Here is a 20430-nt window from a genome sequence, read left to right as displayed (position 1 = left end):
CAAAATTGAAGGCTGGGCATGGTGGCTTATGCCTTTAATCCCAGCACTTTAGAAGGCTGAGATGAGTGGATCAACTTGAGGTCAGGAGTTTGAGACCAGCCTGGCCAACATGGTGAAACCCTGTCTCTACTAAAAATACAAAAATTAGCCGAGCGTGGTGATGGGCGCCTATAGTCCCAGCTACTCAGAAGGCTGAGGAGGAGGATCACTTGAACCCGGGAGGCAGAAGTTGCAGTGAGCCACCATTGCACTCCATCCTGGGTGACAGAGCGACACTCCGTCTCAAACAAAAACAAAAACCAATACCAAAAATGAAACAAAATTGAGCCCATGGCTGCCAGTTCACAATCTCTGGTTTTAAAACTGTCAGACAGAACCCTAGATCTACTATGTAGCCATAACTGATGTGGTTTTTCTAAGCAGTATAGAAATATAGTTCTAAGAAAGTCAATTATATTCCTAGTTAATGTGGTACTTTACAAACAATAGAGAAATATAGAATTACAAAAGCAAATTCCCTACGGTTAGTGAATCAAAATAAAATAAGTTTAGGCCCATCACAGAGTGGCTGCAAGTGGGAGAGAATTTACATTCACAGGGAATGTGAACAGATTAGGAAAGAGGCCTCAAGTGGACAATTTTGTTGGGATGCACTTTGCCTTATGTGTTAGCTCCACATGAGGCCAACCTGGCTCTCGAGCTGCTTTGGCTGCTGGAGCCTTAATCCCTTAAGAGGTTCATCTAGGGTCCCCCCTCTGTCTTGCCAGTTGCCCCTCTCCACAGGCTGCAGCCCCGATGAGAATATCCACAACCTCTAATAATAGAAGCCAAAATCCAATGGACAGAGAGCACTGTGGTGTACCAGTAGGTGGTCCCATCAAGGGACTCACAGCCACCATTCAAATCAAGGTAGTTGTGTCCATTATCCAGGTGGAGAAATAAAAAATCAGACCAAGGGCAAGATTTGCCCAACTTCACCCTGCAGCCAGGGCCAGCATTGGAATGGAACCCAGACTCCTGATCTCCAGGCCAACCATCCCTCCTCTGAGCCCTCACCGCCCAGGCTGGCATAAACCCTTTCATATCTGAGTGCTCTGTGTCTCCACTGCGATTTTGCTCTTGAGGGTGGAGAGTGAGTCTAACCCTCTTGCTTACCAGCAGGCAGCATGGCTGAGTAGAGAGGAGCATGGGTGTTGCATCTGCCATTCATTAGCCTTGGAATGTTTTGAACCTCAGCTTTCTTATCTATGAAATGGGGATCATGACAGTATCACCTTTCCAAGGCTGTTGTGGGTATTAAATGAGATAACACAGCTAAAGCATTTAGCACAGGGCTTGGGACATAATCCACACCAGGTAAGCATTAGTTGCTATCTCCATTTCCATGCCATCTCCTCTGCAAGGCTAAATCACTTGGCAAGAGGTGACCCGTCCTCTAAAGTGGAACTGAATCAAACACTGGAACTGACCACAGAGCCACGGCCCACTGTGGCTACTTGGTCCGTCAGGAAGAGAGGTTCCTAGTGTTTGCCTGGCTTCAGAGCTGTCCAGGTCTCAGCCAACTTCAGCGGTGCCTCTTCTCACTTGAAGATCTCACACTATGTGCCGGGTGGTAATCTTAATAATAAAAAGCGACCATTGAGGGTTTACCCAGTGCCCTGCGATAAGCTCTGCACAAATGGGTTAGTCTGCCCTGCACCGCCTCACTCCCACTGAGGGCTTTTGGAGGCTGAGCCTGGTTCATGTCCCCCACATCTCATCACAGGGCCTCCTGTGATGCCTCACTCAAGACTGTGCTCCTTCATTCATCCAGCGTTTATTGGCATCTCCTACTACCTGAGCTGTTTTAGGCAGGGAACAAAGCACAGATAAGCCCTCCTGGAGCTTACATTCTGATGAAGAGGGCAGGCAAGGTATAGATAGGGAGGAAAGCCCTGGAATCCAGTATATTAAAAACTTTCATTAGGACTATCTCTGCTGCATTTAGTTGTATGTATCACTTATGGCCCCCAGGCAGGTCCACTCCTGGGCATTCAAGTGGGTCCATATGTCAGGCGTTCAGGGTGGGTCACAGCATCTAGGAGCTCAGTGCAGCTTGGGACTTTGTGACATACGCTCCACCTCTCTGAGCCTCAGTCTCCTTGTCCATCATATAAGGAAATCACTGATTCCAGCCTCCCTGGGCTGTGGAGAGGATTCCCTCGGCGGCTGTGAAAGAGTGCTTTCTTGCGGGTCAGCCCCGACAGGACAGACTTAAGGGCCGGAGGGAGCCCATCCCGCTTGCCCCAGCGAACGCGGGCGCGGGGCTTTCCTCGCAGGTTACATAAGGCAGCCGCGGGCGGAGGCAGCAGAGGGGAGCGCACGTCGGTCCAGCGGGAAAGGGGCGTGGGGAGGCGGCCGGGGCGGCCGGTATCCTGGGGAGTGAGTGCGCCGCCGCTGCCCGAGGTGGGGCGCAGCGCGCGGGGGAGCGCAGGGCGCGGCGGAGTCGGGTTTCAGAGCGCGGGTGACTCAGGGCGCGGGCCGGGAGCCGGGATTCTGCCCGCCGCCGCCGCTGCCGAGCGCCGCCTTTGTTCCCTGAAGGAAGGGCGAGCGCGGCGGCCAGCGCTCAGCGACCCTTCGTCCTCCGCTAAGCTCCAACGCTCTGCTCGACTCGCCGCGCGCCTTCTGGGGCTCCGCAGACCCGCGAGATGGCACCAAGGTAAGACCCGCTTCTCTGCTTCCTCGCGTCCTGGGCCCCTCCAATACTCTTGCCCACCTCACCTTTTCTCCCTCGGGCACATCTTGCAGGAGGAACAACGGGCAGTACTGGTGTCTGCTGATGCTGCTCTCGGTCTCCACGCCCCTCCCTGCCGTCACCCAGACCCGCGCTGCGACAGGTAAGCAACCTGGTCGGAGGGTGGCACCGGCTGCCTCCGCGCCCGTGGGGGAAGTCGGTTTTGGCGGCGGACGCGGCTGCGATGCGTGCCTCATTCCTGGACATAAAAGGGAGTCTTGCCACTCCGTGCGCACTGGCGGTCCCGCGGGGGGCTACCTCCTGGCAGTGCAGGGGTTTAGCTGTGAATGGGATCCCTGGGCAGCTGGGGCGGTTGGAGCGCTGTCTGGGCACCCGAGATGTCTGAGCTGGGTGCGGAGCCTCCAATCTTAGGCAGAGAGGGACTTTGGAAACAGCGCCAGCGCCAACAGCCTCAGCGCACCCAGCGCCAGCGCTTAGGTTGTGCGTGCTGGCTGGCTTCTGGTAAGGGCAGGTCTGGTGCCTGTCCTCACACAGGTGAGAAGCATGAACACCGGGAGGGACATCTGGGGCTTTTGCTGCTCAAGAAATAACGGAACTGAATTGCTCGGATGCTTAACCCAGCTCTGAGTTACCTAAGCGGTCACGTCTATCATGCGCAGTGGCTCCACCGGTGGTGGAAAGAGCTGTGGCCTGGAAGCCAGTGGTCTGATCCCTTCCGTTCCCCGGGCCTCAGTTTCTCCAGCAGAACTCAGGCGGTTGACTGAATAGTAAGATATAAGTTAAAGTAGACCTAAGTTAAAATGGGCCTCGGTTAAGGTCAGACTGCCTGGGTTTGAACTGTGGCTGGCTGAGTGATCTTGGGCAATGATTTCATCGCTCTGTGCCTCAGTTTCCCCATCTGAAAAAGGCGATTAATTAGACCATTTTACCTTCCTAGAAATGCTGTGAATATTAGAGAAATTAGAAATAATGTGCTTTCCATGATTCCAGTACATACTAGGCACAAAATAACTGATAGAAATTACTGCTTGATTCTTGCAGTAACTATGTGTTGAAAAGCAATGCAGGTATTTTTATTTTTATTTTAGATTCAGGGAGTGGTCATGTGTGGTTTTTTACAAGGGTATATTGCATGGTGCTGAGGTTTGGGCTTCTATTAATCCCATCACAATGCAGGTATTTTTATAACATTGAGGTTGAGAGAAGCTTAGAAAGTGGCCAGTCCAAAAGCCAGGACTTGAATCCAGGTCTGTAGGCTCTTGCCCTTGCTCAGCTCTTTCTCCATGCAGTTTTGCAGAAGAGCCATGCTTTCTATAGCTTCTGACCTCTTCCCGTTTGAATTTGGGGCATTAGTACACAGCTTCAATTGAATAAGGGAGCAGAAAGTCTAGGAAACAACCTCTAGTCGGCCCAAAGGAAACGGGATTGAGAAGGTGGCCTTGGTTAACTCTTTGTTTGCCTGAAGAAGCCCAAGACAGCCCATTGTCTCCTGGGCAACAAGACCCAAATCCGATGATAGCTTTTCCTGCCAGAGCTTCCAGCCTGGCATTTATTGCAGATCAAAGGGCAGCTGGAGTATAGTTTTAGCTTCTCAGCCCCATGGCTCATGTCAGAAAGTTGCAATTTTGCATATGATATAGGGCCCTGCCAACTCAGTGGCAGAGGCCAACTTTGGGTTCCATGGTCTTTTGTGAACTTTGCTGCAACTTCCAGTTTCCCAAAAGGAAGACAGATCTGGGGATAGGAACTTTGGTGTTTCTTTCTCCTCCTGTGTGTGTCGCTGGGATCCCTCAGTGTCAGGGCTGTTGTTTCTAACACAAAGGAAGTCCTATTCCCATTTATAATGTAAAAAGGGAGGGCCAGCAAACCTTCAGGAGCTGAGAAGGGTCTAAAGAGGGCCATTTGCAACTGATGGGTTTTCAGTGCCCCTTTGGGGATGTGAAACGATTCCTAAAAATGTAAACTATCCTCCTGCAAACTGAATTTTTAATGCAATTTAATATCCCTAATACTTGTAAAACACTTTGTATATCCAGGTGGAGATGTGAACACGTTCATATTTCATTCCTCCAATCCTTACAACCACTCCAGGAGGTGGGGACTGAGAACAGTTACTATCTCTGTTTCTCAAATGAAGAAACAGAGGTCCAAAGTCACAAGACTTCTAAGTGGCTGGGGTGGGATTTGAACCAGAGAGTCTGACTCCAGAGTCCTTGCTCTTAACCATCCTAGTGTGTAGTTAGAGGAGCTTCACGGATGGAGAAGGCTTTAGGGGTTCCATGGTCTCCAATGAGCCCCACGATCTGAATGTCACAATTGTAACGTGAGTCCATTGCATCTGCCTGGCATTGTGCAGTCTTCAAAGCACAATGTCACCTTCACCACATCCCTGGAATCATCACCCAGCAGTGCCGAGAAGTAAATTGGGCTCTGTCTTACAGAGGGGATGTGACTTCCTCAAGGCCACATGACTGTAACTGGGTAGATCCATAATAGCCCTCTCATGTCTGTGAACTTCAGGGCTGGTGCTGTTCCTTCTATAGGGCCACTGCTCAACTGGCTATAAAAAACAATTGCCAAGACTTCATAGCACTATGAACCAGCAGTGTTCTAAGTGCCCTGCCATGAATGAGCTCAATCAATCATAACAACAACCCCATGTCTTATCCCCTTTTACCGATGAGGAAACAGGAACAGTCATTTGCCCAAGGGCATGTAGCCTTCAGTAATATAAGCACAATTTGAGCCCAGAGGGTCTGACTCCAGAATCTGTACTTGTAACCACTACGCTGTATGCTTAAGTGGGGTGGCTTCTGAAAGCATGTTTGTAAGTGGGCTATTATGAGCAGAAATACATGTTCCCAATGATTTACAGTTTCTTAAAATGTTAAATATATACTTACCCTACAATCTAGCATTTCTTTTTTTTTTTTTTTTTTAAGGCTTTATTTTATTTTATTTATTTATTTATTTTTTTCCTTTTTTTTTTTTTATTATACTTTAGGGTTTTAGGGTACATGTGCACAATGTGCAGGTTTGTTACATATGTATCCATGTGCCATGTTGATTTCCTGCACCCATTAACTCGTCATTTAGCATTAGGTGTATCTCCTAATGCTGTCCCTCCCCCCTCCCCCCACCCCACAACAGTCCCCGGAGCGTGATGTTCCCCTTCCTGTGTCCATGAGTTCTCATTGTTCAATTCCCACCTATGAGTGAGAACATGCGGTGTTTGGTTTTTTGTCCTTGCGATAGTTTACTGAGAATGATGGTTTCCAGTTTCATCCATGTCCCTACAAAGGACACGAACTCATCATTTTTTATGGCTGCATAGTATTCCATGGTGTATATGTGCCACATTTTCTTAATCCAGTCTATCGTTGTTGGACATTTGGGTTGGTTCCAACTCTTTGCTATTGTGAATAGTGCCGCAATAAACATACGTGTGCATGTGTCTTTATAGCAGCCTGATTTATAGTCCTTTGGGTATATACCCAGTAATGGGATGGCTGGGTCAAATGGTATTTCTAGTTCTAGATCCCTGAGGAATCGCCACACTGACTTCCACAATGGTTGAACTAGTTTACAGTCCCACCAACAGTGTAAAAGTGTTCCTATTTCTCCACATCCTCTCCAGCACCTGTTGTTTCCTGATTTTTTAATGATGGTCATTCTAACTGGTGTGAGATGGTATCTCACTGTGGTTTTGATTTGCATTTCTCTGATGGCCAGTGATGAGGAGCATTTCTTCATGTGTTTTTTGGCTGCATAAATGTCTTCTTTTGACAAGTGTCTGTTCATGTCCTCTGCCCACTTTTTGATGGGGTTGTTTGTTTTTTTCTTGTAAATTTGTTTGAGTTCATTGTAGATTCTGGATATTAGCCCTTTGTCAGATGAGTAGGTTGCAAAAATTTTCTCCCATTGTGTAGGTTGCCTGTTCACTCTGATGATAGTTTCTTTTGCTGTGCAGAAGCTCTTTAGTTTAATGAGATCCCATTTGTCGATTTTGGCTTTTGTTGCCATTGCTTTTGGTGTTTTAGACATGAAGTCCTTGCCCACGCCTATGTCCTGAATGGTATTGCCTAGGTTTTTTGTAGGATTTTAATGGTTTTAGGTCTAACATATAAGTCTTTAATCCATCTTGAATTAATTTTTGTATAAGGTGTAAGGAAGGGATCCAGTTGCAGCTTTCTACATATGGCTAGCCAGTTTTCCCAGCACCATTTATTAAATAGGGAATCCTTTCCCCATTTCTTGTTTTTGTCAGGTTTGTCAAAGATCAGATAGTTGTAGCTATGCGGCATCATTTCTGAGGGCTCTGTTCTGTTCCATTGATCTATGTCTCTGTTGTGGTACCAGTACCATGCTGTTTTGGTTACTGTAGCCTTGTAGTATAGTTTAAAGTCAGGTAGCGTGATGCCTCCAGCTTTGTTCTTTTGGCTTAGGATTGACTTGGCGATGCGGGCTCTTTTTTGGTTCCATATGAACTTTCAAGTAGTTTTTTCCAATTCTGTGAAGAAAGTCATTGGTAGCTTGATGGGGATGGCATTGAATCTATAAATTACCTTGGGCAGTATGGCCATTTTCACGATATTGATTCTTCCAACCCATGAGCATGGAATGTTCTTCCATTTGTTTGTATCCTCTTTTATTTCATTGAGCAGTGGTTTGTAGTTCTCCTTGAAGAGGTCCTTCACATCCCTTGTAAGTTGGATTCCTAGGTATTTTATTCTCTTTGAAGCAATTGTGAATGGGAGTTCACTCATGATTTGGCTCTCTGTTTGTCTGTTATTGGTGTACAAGAATGCTTGTGATTTTTGTACATTAATTTTGTATCCTGAGACTTTGCTGAAGTTGCTAATCAGCTTAAGGAGATTTTGGGCTGAGACAATGGGGTTTTCTAGATATACAATCATGTCATCTGCAAACAGGGACAATTTGACTTCCTTTTTTCCTAATTGAATACCCTTTATTTCCTTCTCCTGCCTGACAATCTAGCATTTCTACTCCTAAGTATCTACTTAAGGGAAAGGAAAGCATATGTCCACCCAAAAACTCATATATATATTCATAGCAGCATTATTCATAATGGCCAAAACTGGAAATAAAGTTAAATTCACCATTAGCTGGTGAATAGATAAACAAATGAGGTGTATCCATTTAATGGAATACTACTGAGCAATAAAAAGGAATGAAGTATTGATCAATGCTACAACAACATGGATAAAACTTAATACCATTAAGCTAAGTAAAAGAAGCCAGACATTAAAAAGAAATACATTGTAAGAGTCCCTATATATGAGATTTCTGTAAAGGCAGAACTACAGAGACAGAAAACAGAAGGAGAGATTGACTGCAAAGGGGCACGAGGAAACTTTTTGGGGAATGTTCTAAAACTGGATCGTGGTGGTAGTTGTGCAACTCTATAAATTTACTAAAATAATCTAACTATACATTTAAAATGGGTGAATTTTATGGAATGTAAGCTATGCCTCAATAAAGCTGCTTCTTAAATAAAAGAATGCATTTTCCCAGAGCATCTAAGCCCCAGATCTGGTGGGGCTTCAAGGTGGAGTTCCTAGCCAGCCTGGTACAGAGCTGGCACACAGCTCACAACTTAAAAGCTGCTGGCCTCTTAGGGCATTGATTCTCTCAGAAAATGGGTCCAGAGTCCCGCCTGCACCTCCAGGCCTCTGGATCGACTCTCCCTACCATCCCTGAATGCCACTGTGGGCCCAGGACAGGGCTCCTCAGGTAGGGGTAGAATACAGGCATATGGTTTTTTTGCAGATAGTTGATCTCTTAAAAAGTGGGTCTTTGTAAACTTCCTGATATCCTGCACGCCCTAAAACAGCACACGTTCAGGTATTGGAAAACCTGGGTTCCAATCACTGAATTCCTCCATGAACTTAGATGAGTTGCTTTTCCCACTCTGAGCCTGTTTTCCCATCTATGAAGTGGAGAGGCAAGAGTCACTCATCTCTGTAGTCCTAATTTAAAATGTTGGGAAACAAAACAAAATAATATTTTTCTAGTGTGAGGTTTGATCATTTCACATAGTTTAGTTCAACAAACCCATTCTGTGCTGGCCCTCATGCTGGCTGGGTACAGAAAGGATTTGGGCACAGAGCTGCCCGAAGGGGGTCATAGTTCATAAGAAGAAAGAAAGGGCCACAGACAACTGTAATGCCATTTTTCCTGAGCTCTTCTCATCTACTATCCAGAATGTCCTGTGTGCAGCCAACCCCATCCTCCTACACCATCCTGTTTAAAGAGACACTTGTCAGTGGGTGTCACCCACATGGCCTCTTGTACCTCCAGTGGTCAGGGTCGAGCTGAAGGACAGCACCAATCCTTCCTTTTCCTGGTAAAGTTTTAGTGTCATTGGAATACCCAGTATTTTAGAAGATAAGGGGGCTATTGTCCAGGTAGAGATGGTGGTGTCACAAGTAATTTGTTCTTGCTAATAAAGTGTTGATGGTTGCAAATTATTTGCTTGTCTTTAAACTGTTTTATTGTGAAATACAACATCCATTCAGAAAAGTGCATGCTAAAGGTACAGTACAATGATCTATCACAGAGCAAACATTTATGTAATCCAGATGAAGATACAGGATAATCCCCAGAAGCTCTCCTGAACCCCTTTGCTGTGGTTTTATTTTCCCTTCTTTCTCTCTGAGGTAACCATTACCTTGACATTAATAGTCATCACTTTCTTGCTTTTTAAAAATAGCTTTACTATCTAAGTGTGTATCCCAAAATTCTGAAGTTCAGTTCTACTCAATTTTGAACTTTTTACCTGCAGAATCTATTCTTTGGTGTCTGATTCTTTCAATGAATAAGTTTTTGAGATTTATTCACGCCGCTGTATGTGGCTGCAGTTCATTGCCATTGCTGTATAATATTCCATTGCATTAGCATAGCATATATTGCTTATCCATTCTTCTCCAACATTTGTGTTGTTTCCATTTTGGGCTAATGTAATAGTGTCACTCTGAACATTCTTGTGCATTTCTCTCAGTGCACATGTGCATGAATTTCTGTTGGTTCTATACCTAGGAGCGGAGTGCTGAATCAGAGTGTGCATATCCCCTAACTGAGTAGACAATGCCAGCATGTCTTCTAAACGGTTGTATAGATCTACACAGCTACCAAGAAATGAGGGTCTCCATTTCTTCACATCCTCAGCAGCACTTGGTCTTGTCACTGAGCTTAACTTTAGCATTTCTAATGGGTGCATATTTGATCTTACTGTAGCCTTAATTTCCATTTTCCTAATTATTAAGTTAATCACCTTTTCATATGTTCATTGACCATTTAGATATCCAGACTTACTTTTTATTGAAGCGAAATTTACATTATATAACATTAACCATTTTGAAGTGTACAATTCAGTGTCATTTAGTACCTTCACAATATTGTGCAATCAACGTCTCCATCAAGTTCCAAAACATTTTCATCACCCCAAAAGAAATCTCTATGCCCATTAACCAATTGCTCCCCATTCCCCTCTTTTCCCAGCTTCAGGCAGTCACTAAACTACTTTCTGCCTCTGTGGACTTGGCTATTCTAGATATTTCATGAAAACGGAATCATACAGTATATGACCTATTGTGTCTGACTTCTTCCATTTAACATAAAGTTTTCATGGTTCACTCATGTTGTATCATGTGTCAGTACTTCATGCCTTTTTATGACTGAGTAATATTCCATTGTATATATATACCACATTTTGTTTTTCCATTCATTTGTTGATGGACATTTGGGTTATTTCTACCTTTTGGTTTTTGTGAATAGTGCTGCTCTGAACATTTGCATACAAGTATCCAGATGTTTGACAGCCTGTTTCTACTTCTTTATACCTAGGAGCAGAATTTCTGGTCATAGATAATTCTGTCTTTTAAGTATGAGGAGCCCCCAAACTGCTTTCCACAGTGGCTGCACCATGTTTACATCCCCACCAACAATGTATGAGGGCTTTAATTTTGCACATCATCACCAATGCTTGTTTTCAGTTTTTAAAATTATAGCCATTTTAGTGGATATAAAATGGCATCTCATTGTGGTTTTTATTAGCAGTCTTTCTTCCTTCCTTTCTCTCTTTCTTTCTTTCTTTCTTTCTTTCTTTCTTTCTTTCTTTCTTTCTTTCTTTCTTTCTCCTTCCTTCCCTCCTTCCTTCCCTCCCTCCCTTCCTTCCTTCCTTCCTTCCTTCCTTCCTTCCTTCCTTCCTTCCTTCCTTCCTTTCTCCCTTTCTCCCTCCCTCCTTCCCTCTCTCCCTCTCTCCCTCTCTTTCTCTCTTTCTCTCTTTCTTTCTTTCTACAGCGTCTCACTCTCTCGCCCAGGCTGGAGTTGGTGGCTCATCTTGGCTCACTGCAACCTCCACCTCCCAGGTTCAAGCGATTCTCCTGCCTTAGCCTCCCGAGTAACTGAGACTACAGGTGTGCCTGGCTCATTTTTGTATTTTTAGTAGAGATGGAGTTTCACCATATTGGTCAGGCTGGTCTTGAACTCCTGACCTCATGATCCGCCCACCTCGGCCTCCCAAAGTGCTGGGATTACAGGCATGAGCCACTGTGCCTGGCCTATTTGCAATTTTCTAATGACAAATGACATTGCGCATCTTTTCAAGTACTACTTGGCCACTATCTTCTCTGGAGAAATACTGATTTAATGGGAAGCATATGAATCAGAGCAGTGCAGAACTTCCCTCTAACCACCCCACTCTTGCTCCCTGGCAGTCTGACGTGCTTTTCTGAGTGAGAGAGATGTGGGTAGAAGTCACACCTGAAGTTTTGCCTCCTTGGCCTGTAGTCTCCATCTCCCAAAGGACAATTGTCTAGAGCTGGCCACTTTGTCCAGAGCTGGACTTTAGCCATTTGTCATTATTATAAATAGTGCTGCTGGGACATCTTCAGACAAAAGACCTTTTTCTTTTGGATTATTTCCTTTGGCAATATTTCCCCCCAATGAACTCACCCATCAAAGAACAGAACTGGTTGGACAGTTCTTACTATGTATTTAGATGGATTTTTCTTATTCAGTCATGATGCTTCCTAGTTTAATTGCTCTCACTGGGTTCTCATTGTACCTGAGATGGAGTCATGCTCCTGGCCCCAGGGGACCCTGCCTTCCTCCACTAACACTAAGTACCTATGGACTTCAGCTCACATCAAATCACTGGCAGGCTTCTGAATGGGACATGCAACATCCCACATCTGTGCTTTTGCATAGGCTAGTGCCATTTTTATTTTATTATTATTTTTTGGGACAGGGTCTTCTCTGTTGCCCAGGCTCTAGTGCAGTGGTACAATCTTAGCTCATTGAAGCCTCAGAGTCCTGGGCTCAAGGGATCCTCCTTCCTCAGCCTCCTGAATAGCTGGATTACATACCCTCACACCCAGCTAATTTAAAAATTTTTTGTAGACATAGAGTTTTGCTGTGTTGCCCAGGCTGGTCTAAAACTCCTGGCGTCAAGCAATTCGCCCTTCTTGACCTCCCAAAGTGCTGGGATTACAGGCGTGAGCCACTCCACCTGGCTACCAGTACCATTTTAAAAATGCCTTTCCCGCACAGTACCTGGCGACCCCCAAATCATCCTTTGAAGATTCTGCTCTGGGAAGCTGTCTCTCCTCTCCCAGGCATCATGAGCATCTCTTGGTCTTGGGGCTTCTCAGACTGTACTGTGACTGCTGATTAGTTGCCTGCCTCCCTAACTGCTACATGGGAAGTTCTACGAGGCAGGGATGGGCCTGTCCAACTCTGAATCCTGGAACAGGGATCCCAGGTGCAGGGACTGGCATGAAGTGGGTACTCAGCATACTTTTTCAATGAATCAAAGAAGGAATGAAGGGGTTAGTCTAGCTTGTGGTCTAATGCACCAATTTACTATATTCTCTGTGGTGCATAAGTCATCCCGATTCTTCCATGGCTTTGTCAGCCATAGGGTGACCTTGACTGAGTACTCAGGGAACATTATAGGGCTGTCGTTTTCTTCAATAGTGTAATAACTAGTTAGGCTGGAATTCACACTGATGTTAATTTGCTCTTTATCTTTCTTATTACATTAATTGGATAAAAATTTATTTTCCAGCTTCTCTCTACTCATCTTATTCCTGATTGCCTCAGTTTGTCAAAAGTTGTGCATTTATCTTTTTTCTTCTAGCTAAATATGTAAGTTGATTTTCCAGTTTTCTTTTAATATCTACTGCTTGACCACTTAAAATGAACCATAGATTAGGATCTAATCTCTCTTTTTTTAAGATAGGGTCTCACTATATTGCCCAGGCTGGTCTTGAACTCCTGGGCTCAAGCAATCCTCCCAACTTGGCCCCCCAAAGTGCTGGGATTACAGGCATAAGCCACCACACCTGGCGAGATTAGGGTATAATCTAAAGCCAGTTCTTTTCCAAAGTGGTCCCCAGGTTTCCCCAAAGTACTAATTGAAGTGTGAGCTATTGCCCCATCATTGTGCTGCCCATCATTGTTGTATGATATCTTATCATATAATATTTTTTCTTTTAATGGTATACTTTTATTTCTGGTATCTCTGTACTACTGATCACTTTCTTGTGCTAATATGTGTATGTCATTTTAAATCCATACAATTTTGATGATTGTTACTTTGTGCTGTGTTTTACAGTCTGGTAAGAGAAGTTACCCCTCCCTGCCTCCTTCGTTAAGTCACAAATTCTTTAGTATAGGTTAGCTTATTCCAAAATTTCTGTGTGATATGATTAGATAATGGGAGCATACCAGTGGTAGTGGGTAGGTGAGGGTTGTAAAAAGGAGGCAATCTTACAATAAGACTCAGTTTAAGGCATTAATGTCTAGTGTGGAGAATGGATAAGCCAATAAGACCTCAAAGTCAGAGCATCAGATTGTGGGGTATGACCTATTGCTGTCAACAAAGCACCCAGAGGAGCTGAGGTGGTATCAGAGGTGTTGGGAGGAACCAGGTTTGCTGGCTGATTACCTTCTTCTGCTGTATCCAAACTACAGAGAGGAAAAGTCTAGGGTTAGAGCAGATCCCAGTCAACATCTAATGAGAGAGACAGGGGGCCCCAGTCACCTAATGAATGCAGCCCACTCTTTAGCCCCATTATAACCAAACTCAACCCAACCCAACCCTATCAAACCCAACTCATCCTAATCCAATTCAACCCACCTAATCCAATACAACCCAATCAAACTCAACGCAATTGAACCCAACCCAACTCAACCTAATCCAATCCAACCCAATCCATCCCAACTCAACCAAATCCAATCCACTCCAGTTCATATTTGTTGCATGCCATGGGTGATTTAAAGGACTGAACAGGGCAAAAAACTATTCTGAGGGCCCTGGTATCTTTCTCAAGTGACCAGGACCCCTGACCTTAGATGCCAGGGAACCCCTTTCTGGATTTGGAGAGCCTGACTGGAGTCTGGCTTGCAGGCAACAGTCTGGCCTTAGGCCTCTCTAGGGTTACTCCTCCCATCACCGAGGGACTCAAATGCCACCCAGCTTAAAACCCCCCTCCCATCTAGGCAGTCTTTTGTGACTAGCTTCCTCCCAAAGGGAATTCCTGTTGAAGTCTTCAAAATGGTCTGTCTATTCTGTACTATGGCTACTCTTAAAGATGTCTGTCTTCCTCCTATTATTCCTGGCTTCCTGCTGTCCCAGGCACACTCTGGAGTGGGTGGCAGGATGGCTGAAGAGCCACATTAGACTCAGTGCCTATCCCGGAGGGACTCATAGTCCAGTAGTAGAGACAGTGTGTGGAAGCTGGCTTGCATGCTAAGGAGCTTGTCCTGAGTTTCCTAACACAGTGTAAGCAAGCATCTGTACTGCCAAAGTAGGGATGTCCATTTCCACCAGGAGATGGGAGAGGCAGAGGGATGTGGGAAGTGTTTCTAAGAGATTCATTTTTTCAATAACGTTAAAAAAATTGGTAATAAAAATAATACATAGTTATTATGAAAACTAGGGCCAAAAAGAGTAGTTTAAAAAGATCACATATTATCTTGTGACTCAAGGATAAACCCTGCTAGTATTTGATGGACTGTGTTTCAAGTTTATTTTCCACCCCTAAGTATGCACATAGATCATAATATGAACAGAACATTCTGTACATTGCATTTAGTATTTAGTTGATGGCTTTTTCCTCCTTAACAATCATCTAGACACCTTCTCTGGAACATTAAATACTCTTCTCTAATATTTTTTGTGTTTGTAATAGTATTTCACTGTTTGATTGTCCTGTAATTAAACTTTTAGGCTGTTTCTCATTGCTCACTATTATGAACACTATTGTGACGATCGTAGTCTTGTAGCTTTGTATTTGACTACTTCTGCAATTATTTCCTAGCACAACACAATTTCCTAAAACAAACAGTTGGGTCTAGTGCATGCCCGTTTTTAAGGCTTTTGTTGCATTGTTCAGAAAGGCAATAATAATTTATACTCTCTGCAACAGCATATGAGAACGCCAAGCCCACCCTTCCTTGTCTATTACTGCTGTGTCTCTAACCCAAAAGGAGCAAATGACAACAGGTAAAGGAACAGTGCCAGCATCCTTCTCCAAATTGTGGCCTTACTCAAAAGAGCTGGGGGCCCCTCCCACCCTCCCTCTCCACCCTTCTCCTTCATTCATCCATTTTGCACGTGTCTGTGGAAGGGCTAGAAGAGGGTTTTTCAGGAAATTAGAATGTGAGAGCTCATGTCATGAGGACCTTGGTTGTCATCAGGCCTCCAGTACCTTGGAATCATTTTGGGGATTCCAAGGGGGCCTGGTGCCCAGTCCTCCGGCTCTTCAGGGATTCTTCATACATCTGAGATAAGGTCCAGACACCAGCAGGTTTGAAAATCTCCTGGGTAGAGTCTAAGATGCAGCCAAGGCTGAGAACAACCAGTGCAGTCCAACTGCTTCCTTTCAAAGGTGGTGATGCTGAGTCCCAGAGAGGGACTTCTTGTCTTCCTTATCTGTAAATTAGGGCAATTCCTACTCTAAGGATTAGTAAGCATCGAGCCTGTCACTGGTGATCAGTTCAATGCCTCCTTACTTCCCTGCTCCCACATCACTGTGGGTTCCTTGAGGGCAGGAAGCCGTTTTTATTTATCCATGTTTCCCCAGCATCTGACATGGCACTAAATGGACACAATGAGCATTTGAATAAGTTAATGAATGAATCATTCAAAGCCTGGGACTGTGGAGATCTTAGTGAAAACCCAGCATTATGAACCCTTGACCAGCAAAGTCTATGTGCGCCTCCAGCCACACTGAAAGACCACCCTGCAGCCATCCGCTGTGCAGGAGGATGGGGCTGGAGTAGGGTGAGAGTAGGCACTGCCTATAGTATATATGCCAAGAATAGAATGTTTCATGAAAGAAAAGTTAAGCTGTGCTTTTTTTGGCATAGGAAAGTTACAACCATTTCATCCCACAGAACATAAGGGTAGAGATTCTAGCTGATGACAAGCTGAACCCAAGTTCTTGCAAGTTCAACAGCATTACACACAGAACTTCTGAAATAGGCCCAGCCAGCTGCTTCTCCCCTTCAACTACAGTCTTAGTGGGGGGCTAGTTCTGACTTGATTGTCTAGCTCCGAGAGGGAAAGTGACTAGCTCATGGTCACAGTTCAAGTTGGCAGGTCTAGAACCAGGTATCCTTACTCCCAGGCCAGTGCTCTGGTGCTTCACATGAACCTAAGAAAATACCATGAGTACGGTTGGGGTACAGTGGCTCACGCCTATAATCCCAGCACTTTGGGAGGCCAAGGCAGATGGATCACCTGAGGTCAGGAGTTTGAGACCAGCCCAGCCAACGTGACAAAATCTCGCCTCTACTAAAAATACAAAAATTAGCCAGGCGTGGTGGTGCACGCCTGTGGTCCCAGCTACTTGGGAGGCTAAGGCAGGAGAATCTCTTGAGCCCAGGAGGCAGAGGTGGCAGTGAGCCGAGATCACGCCACTACATTCCAGCCTGGGTGACAGAGCAAGTCCCCATCTCAAAAACAAAAACAAACAAAAAAACAAAAAACAACAACAACCAAAAAACAGTATGATCTGTGCTAATAATTATATAGTGCTTTTTATGTGCCAGGTGCTGTTTTAAGTTTTAATATATAGAATATACATATATGTTATATATACACACACATATATCTGTGTGTATATATACACACATCTCTGTGTGTGTATGTATACGTTTTATATAATATACATTTTATATATACATTTATATATATGTATGTGTATCTGTGTGTGTATTTAATATATGAAATTCTCACCACAGCCTTGTGAAATGAAGAAATTCAATTACAACTTGACATCAGCACACAGGTCTGTCTCCCAGCCTCCATCCTCTCCACCCTAGAACCCATCCTCCACACTGCAGCCACAGTAATCTTCTAGCTTCTTGCTACTCAATCTTCTTGCTTCTAGCTTCTTGCTACGTGTGGTCCATGGACCAGCAGCATCAGCATGACCTGGGAACTTGGCAGAAATGCAGAGTCTCTGGCTTCACCTCCAGAACTCATAAATCACAATCATACCATCTAGGGGACTGAGGATCACATTTTAACAAGATCCTTGGTGATTCACGTGTACTTTTAACATTTGAGCAACACTCTAAACCAGCTCTGATTGTGTTGCTCCATGCTTAGAAACCTTTGCCATCTTCCTACGATCACCATCTGTGGTAGGCAGGGTCATGGCCCTCTGAAGGACCCACAGCTGAACCTCCAGGATGTGTGACTCCATTAGGTTCTATAGCAAAGGGAGTTAGGCTGCAGATAGAATTAAGGTTGATAATCAGCTGACCTGAAATGAGGGAGATTGTCTCAGATTATCTGATTGGGCCCAATATCATCACAAGGGTCCTCAAAAGTGGAAAAAGGAGGCAGAGGAAATCAGAGTGGTGTGATGTGAGAGGACTTGAGCATCCTTGTTTGCTACCTTTGAAAATAGAGGAGGCCAGGCACAGTGGCTCACGCTTGTAATCCCAGCACTTTGGGAGGCCAAGGCAGGCGAATCACGAGGTCAGGAGATTGAGACCACGGTGAAACCCTGTCTCTACTAGAAATACAAAAAAATTAGCTGGGCGTGGTGGCAGGCGCCTGTAGCTACTCGGAGAGGCTGAGGCAGGAGAATGGCGTGAACCCGGGAGGAGGAGCTTACAGTGAGCTGAGATTGCGCCACTGCACTCCAGCCTGGGCGACAGAGCGAGACTCCATCTCAAAAAAAAAAAAAAAGAAAAGAAAATAGAGGAAGGGGCTGCAAGCCAAGGAATGCAGGCAGCCTCTGGAAGCTGCAAAAGGCAAGGGAACTGATTTTCCCTTAGAGCTTCCAGAAAGAAGCATGGTCTGCTGATACCTTAATTTTTATCAAGGTAAGACCTGTGTTGGACTTCTAACCTCCAGAACTGTAAGATTAAAAAACTTGTGTTGATGTAAGCCACTAAGTTTGTGGCAGTTTGTTATAGCAGCATTGGAAGATAAATACAGCCTTCTACTCCTTAGTGTGGCATTTGAGGCCCTCTGAAGTTCCACCAAGTGCTGTCCTGGCCTCATCTCCCAGAATATCCCTTCCCACACCCTGATCTCAAACCAACAGAGCCCCCAGAGTAGCTATAGTATGGGAAGGGACGCTGAAAAAAACAGACTAGGGTTATTTCTCTCTCTCTCTCTCTCTTTGTGTGTGTGTGTGAGACAGATTCTCACTCTGTTGCCCAGGCTGGGGTGCAGTGGTGCAATCACAGCTCACTGCAGCCTTGACCTCCCTGGGCTTAAGTGGTCCTCCAGCTCAGCCTCTCAAGTAGCTGGGACTGCAGGTGTGCGCCACCATGCCTGAATAATTTTTCTACCTTCTTTTTTTTGTTTCTTTTTTTAAGAGATGGGGTTACACTATGTTGCCCAGGCTGGTCTCAAACTCCCAGTACAGGCACCATCACACCTGGCTGGGGTTGCTCTCTGTATCACCAGCACCTAGCCCTGTGCCTGGCCCCTGTCCAGTACTCAGGCAATGCCTTTTGAAGTAATAACCCAGTGGAACCCTATTACGTTCAGGTCGCCACCAGCCACGGAGGAGCCCATGACATGCTGGAGGCAATTATGGCAACAACGCGGGACATGGTGGAGACTCTCCCAGAGCCTCAGCCTTAACAATCCTTTGCTCTTCCTCTGCTGTGGGCAAATCACTGTACCTCTCTGGGCCTCAGTTTCCCCATCTGGGAAATGAAGGGGTTGGAAAGGCAATTCTAAAAGCATCGTTAGAACGAACATTCTAGGATATCTGAGTTCAGTTTGGCCGCACTTTGTGGCAATTGGGGGCAGTGATTCGGCTCAGCTCTGCTCAGCCCTGTTCATCTCACTGCTGAGCACATCCTTCACTGTCATCCCATTCACAAAGTGGGATACAAAACTGCCCAGCAACTGTGTGTATTTGGTACAAAACAGAGACTACAGCTGCTCATTCCCCCTGTCTAGTTAAAATGCCAAATTACTCACTCTCCCACGGAAAGAAAAAAAGGAGGGGTGGAAGAAACCATTTCTCACTGCAGAGTTTTTCCATGTGACATATTTTCTAATTTTATTTCAGGTCTAACTGTCTGCAGTAGATGGCTCCATTTCAGGGTCTTCCCCTCCCCTTTTAGGATATGAGCTTTCATTAAGGAATGAAGTGGCTTTATTTGTTTAATATTTGCAAGTGTGGGCTGATATCAAATTGCAACTGAATGTCTTCATTTTCTTGGCAGAGGGAAGTTCTCTAAGATGCCCCGAACTGGTTTAGTGGCTTGGATTCCTTGGTTCTAGGCCTGGTCACAGGAGCTTTGCCAAGTCCCTTCCATTCTCTGGGCTCAGATACTCAATCCGCAAAGTGAGGAAAAGGCTGGCTCGTCCACGGAGATAGGGTGGCTGGATTGGAAGCCGTGGCTGATGCGCCCCCTTTCTAAGAGTGGCTCCATTTGAGACTGTGTTGGAATGGTATGCAGCTCAGTTTATGTCTGTGCTCAGCTCCTGCCATCTCTGCACTGTTGCTTTAGTTCATGGAATGGCTGAGAAATTTTTCATACCTGGAAAGAGTACTGTAGCTTTGTTGTTTTTTTTTTTTTTTTTTTTGAGATGGAGTCTCGCTCTGTCGCCCAGGCTGGAGTGCAGTGGCGCAATCTCGGCTCACTGCAAGCTCCGCCTCCCGGGTTCACGCCATTCTCCTGCCTCAGCCTCTCTGAGTAGCTGGGACTACAGGCGCCTGCCACCACGCCTGGCTAATTTTTTTTTTTTTTGTATTTTTAGTAGAGACGGGGTTTCACCGTGGTCTCGATCTCCTGACCTTGTGATCCTCCTGCCTCGGCCTCCCAAAGTGCTGGGATTACAAGCGTGAGCCACCGCACCCGGCCAGCTTTGTTTTAAAGAAATTAATTCTGGCCAGGCATGATGGCTCACACCTGTAATCTCAGCACTTCGGGAAGCTGAGATGGGAGGATCTCTTGAAGCCAGGAGATCGAGACCAGCCTAGGCAACATAGTGAGACCCTGTCTTTACAAAAAAAAAAAAAAAACAAAACCTAAAATAATCTGGGTGTGGTGGCATGAACCTATAGTCCCAGCTACTCAGGAGGCTCAGGCAGGAGGATCGATCACTTGAGCCCAGGAGACACCATGCCCGGCCAGAATTAATTTCTTTAAAACAAAACTACAGTACTCTTTCCAAGTTATGA

At 45.2% G+C, this 20430-nt stretch overlaps 1 protein-coding gene across 1 annotated transcript in view; it reads left to right on the top strand.

Moving 5' to 3' along the window:
- Positions 1-2163: 2163 nt before the first annotated feature.
- COL15A1 (collagen type XV alpha 1 chain) overlaps positions 2164-20430 on the top strand; it is a 133769-nt gene continuing 115502 nt past the window's right edge. Inside the window, exons 1-2 of the mRNA XM_055271692.2 lie at positions 2164-2698; positions 2788-2876. Coding sequence (XP_055127667.1) covers positions 2688-2698; positions 2788-2876 — 100 coding nt within the window. The 5' untranslated portion in view covers positions 2164-2687. The remainder of the gene's footprint in view (positions 2699-2787; positions 2877-20430) is intronic.

This window comes from Symphalangus syndactylus, chromosome 3 (assembly GCF_028878055.3).
Source record: "Symphalangus syndactylus isolate Jambi chromosome 3, NHGRI_mSymSyn1-v2.1_pri, whole genome shotgun sequence".
Taxonomy (NCBI): Eukaryota; Metazoa; Chordata; class Mammalia; order Primates; family Hylobatidae; genus Symphalangus; species Symphalangus syndactylus.
Note: the sequence above shows the minus strand (reverse complement) of the source record. Positions and strands in the feature narration are given on the sequence as shown.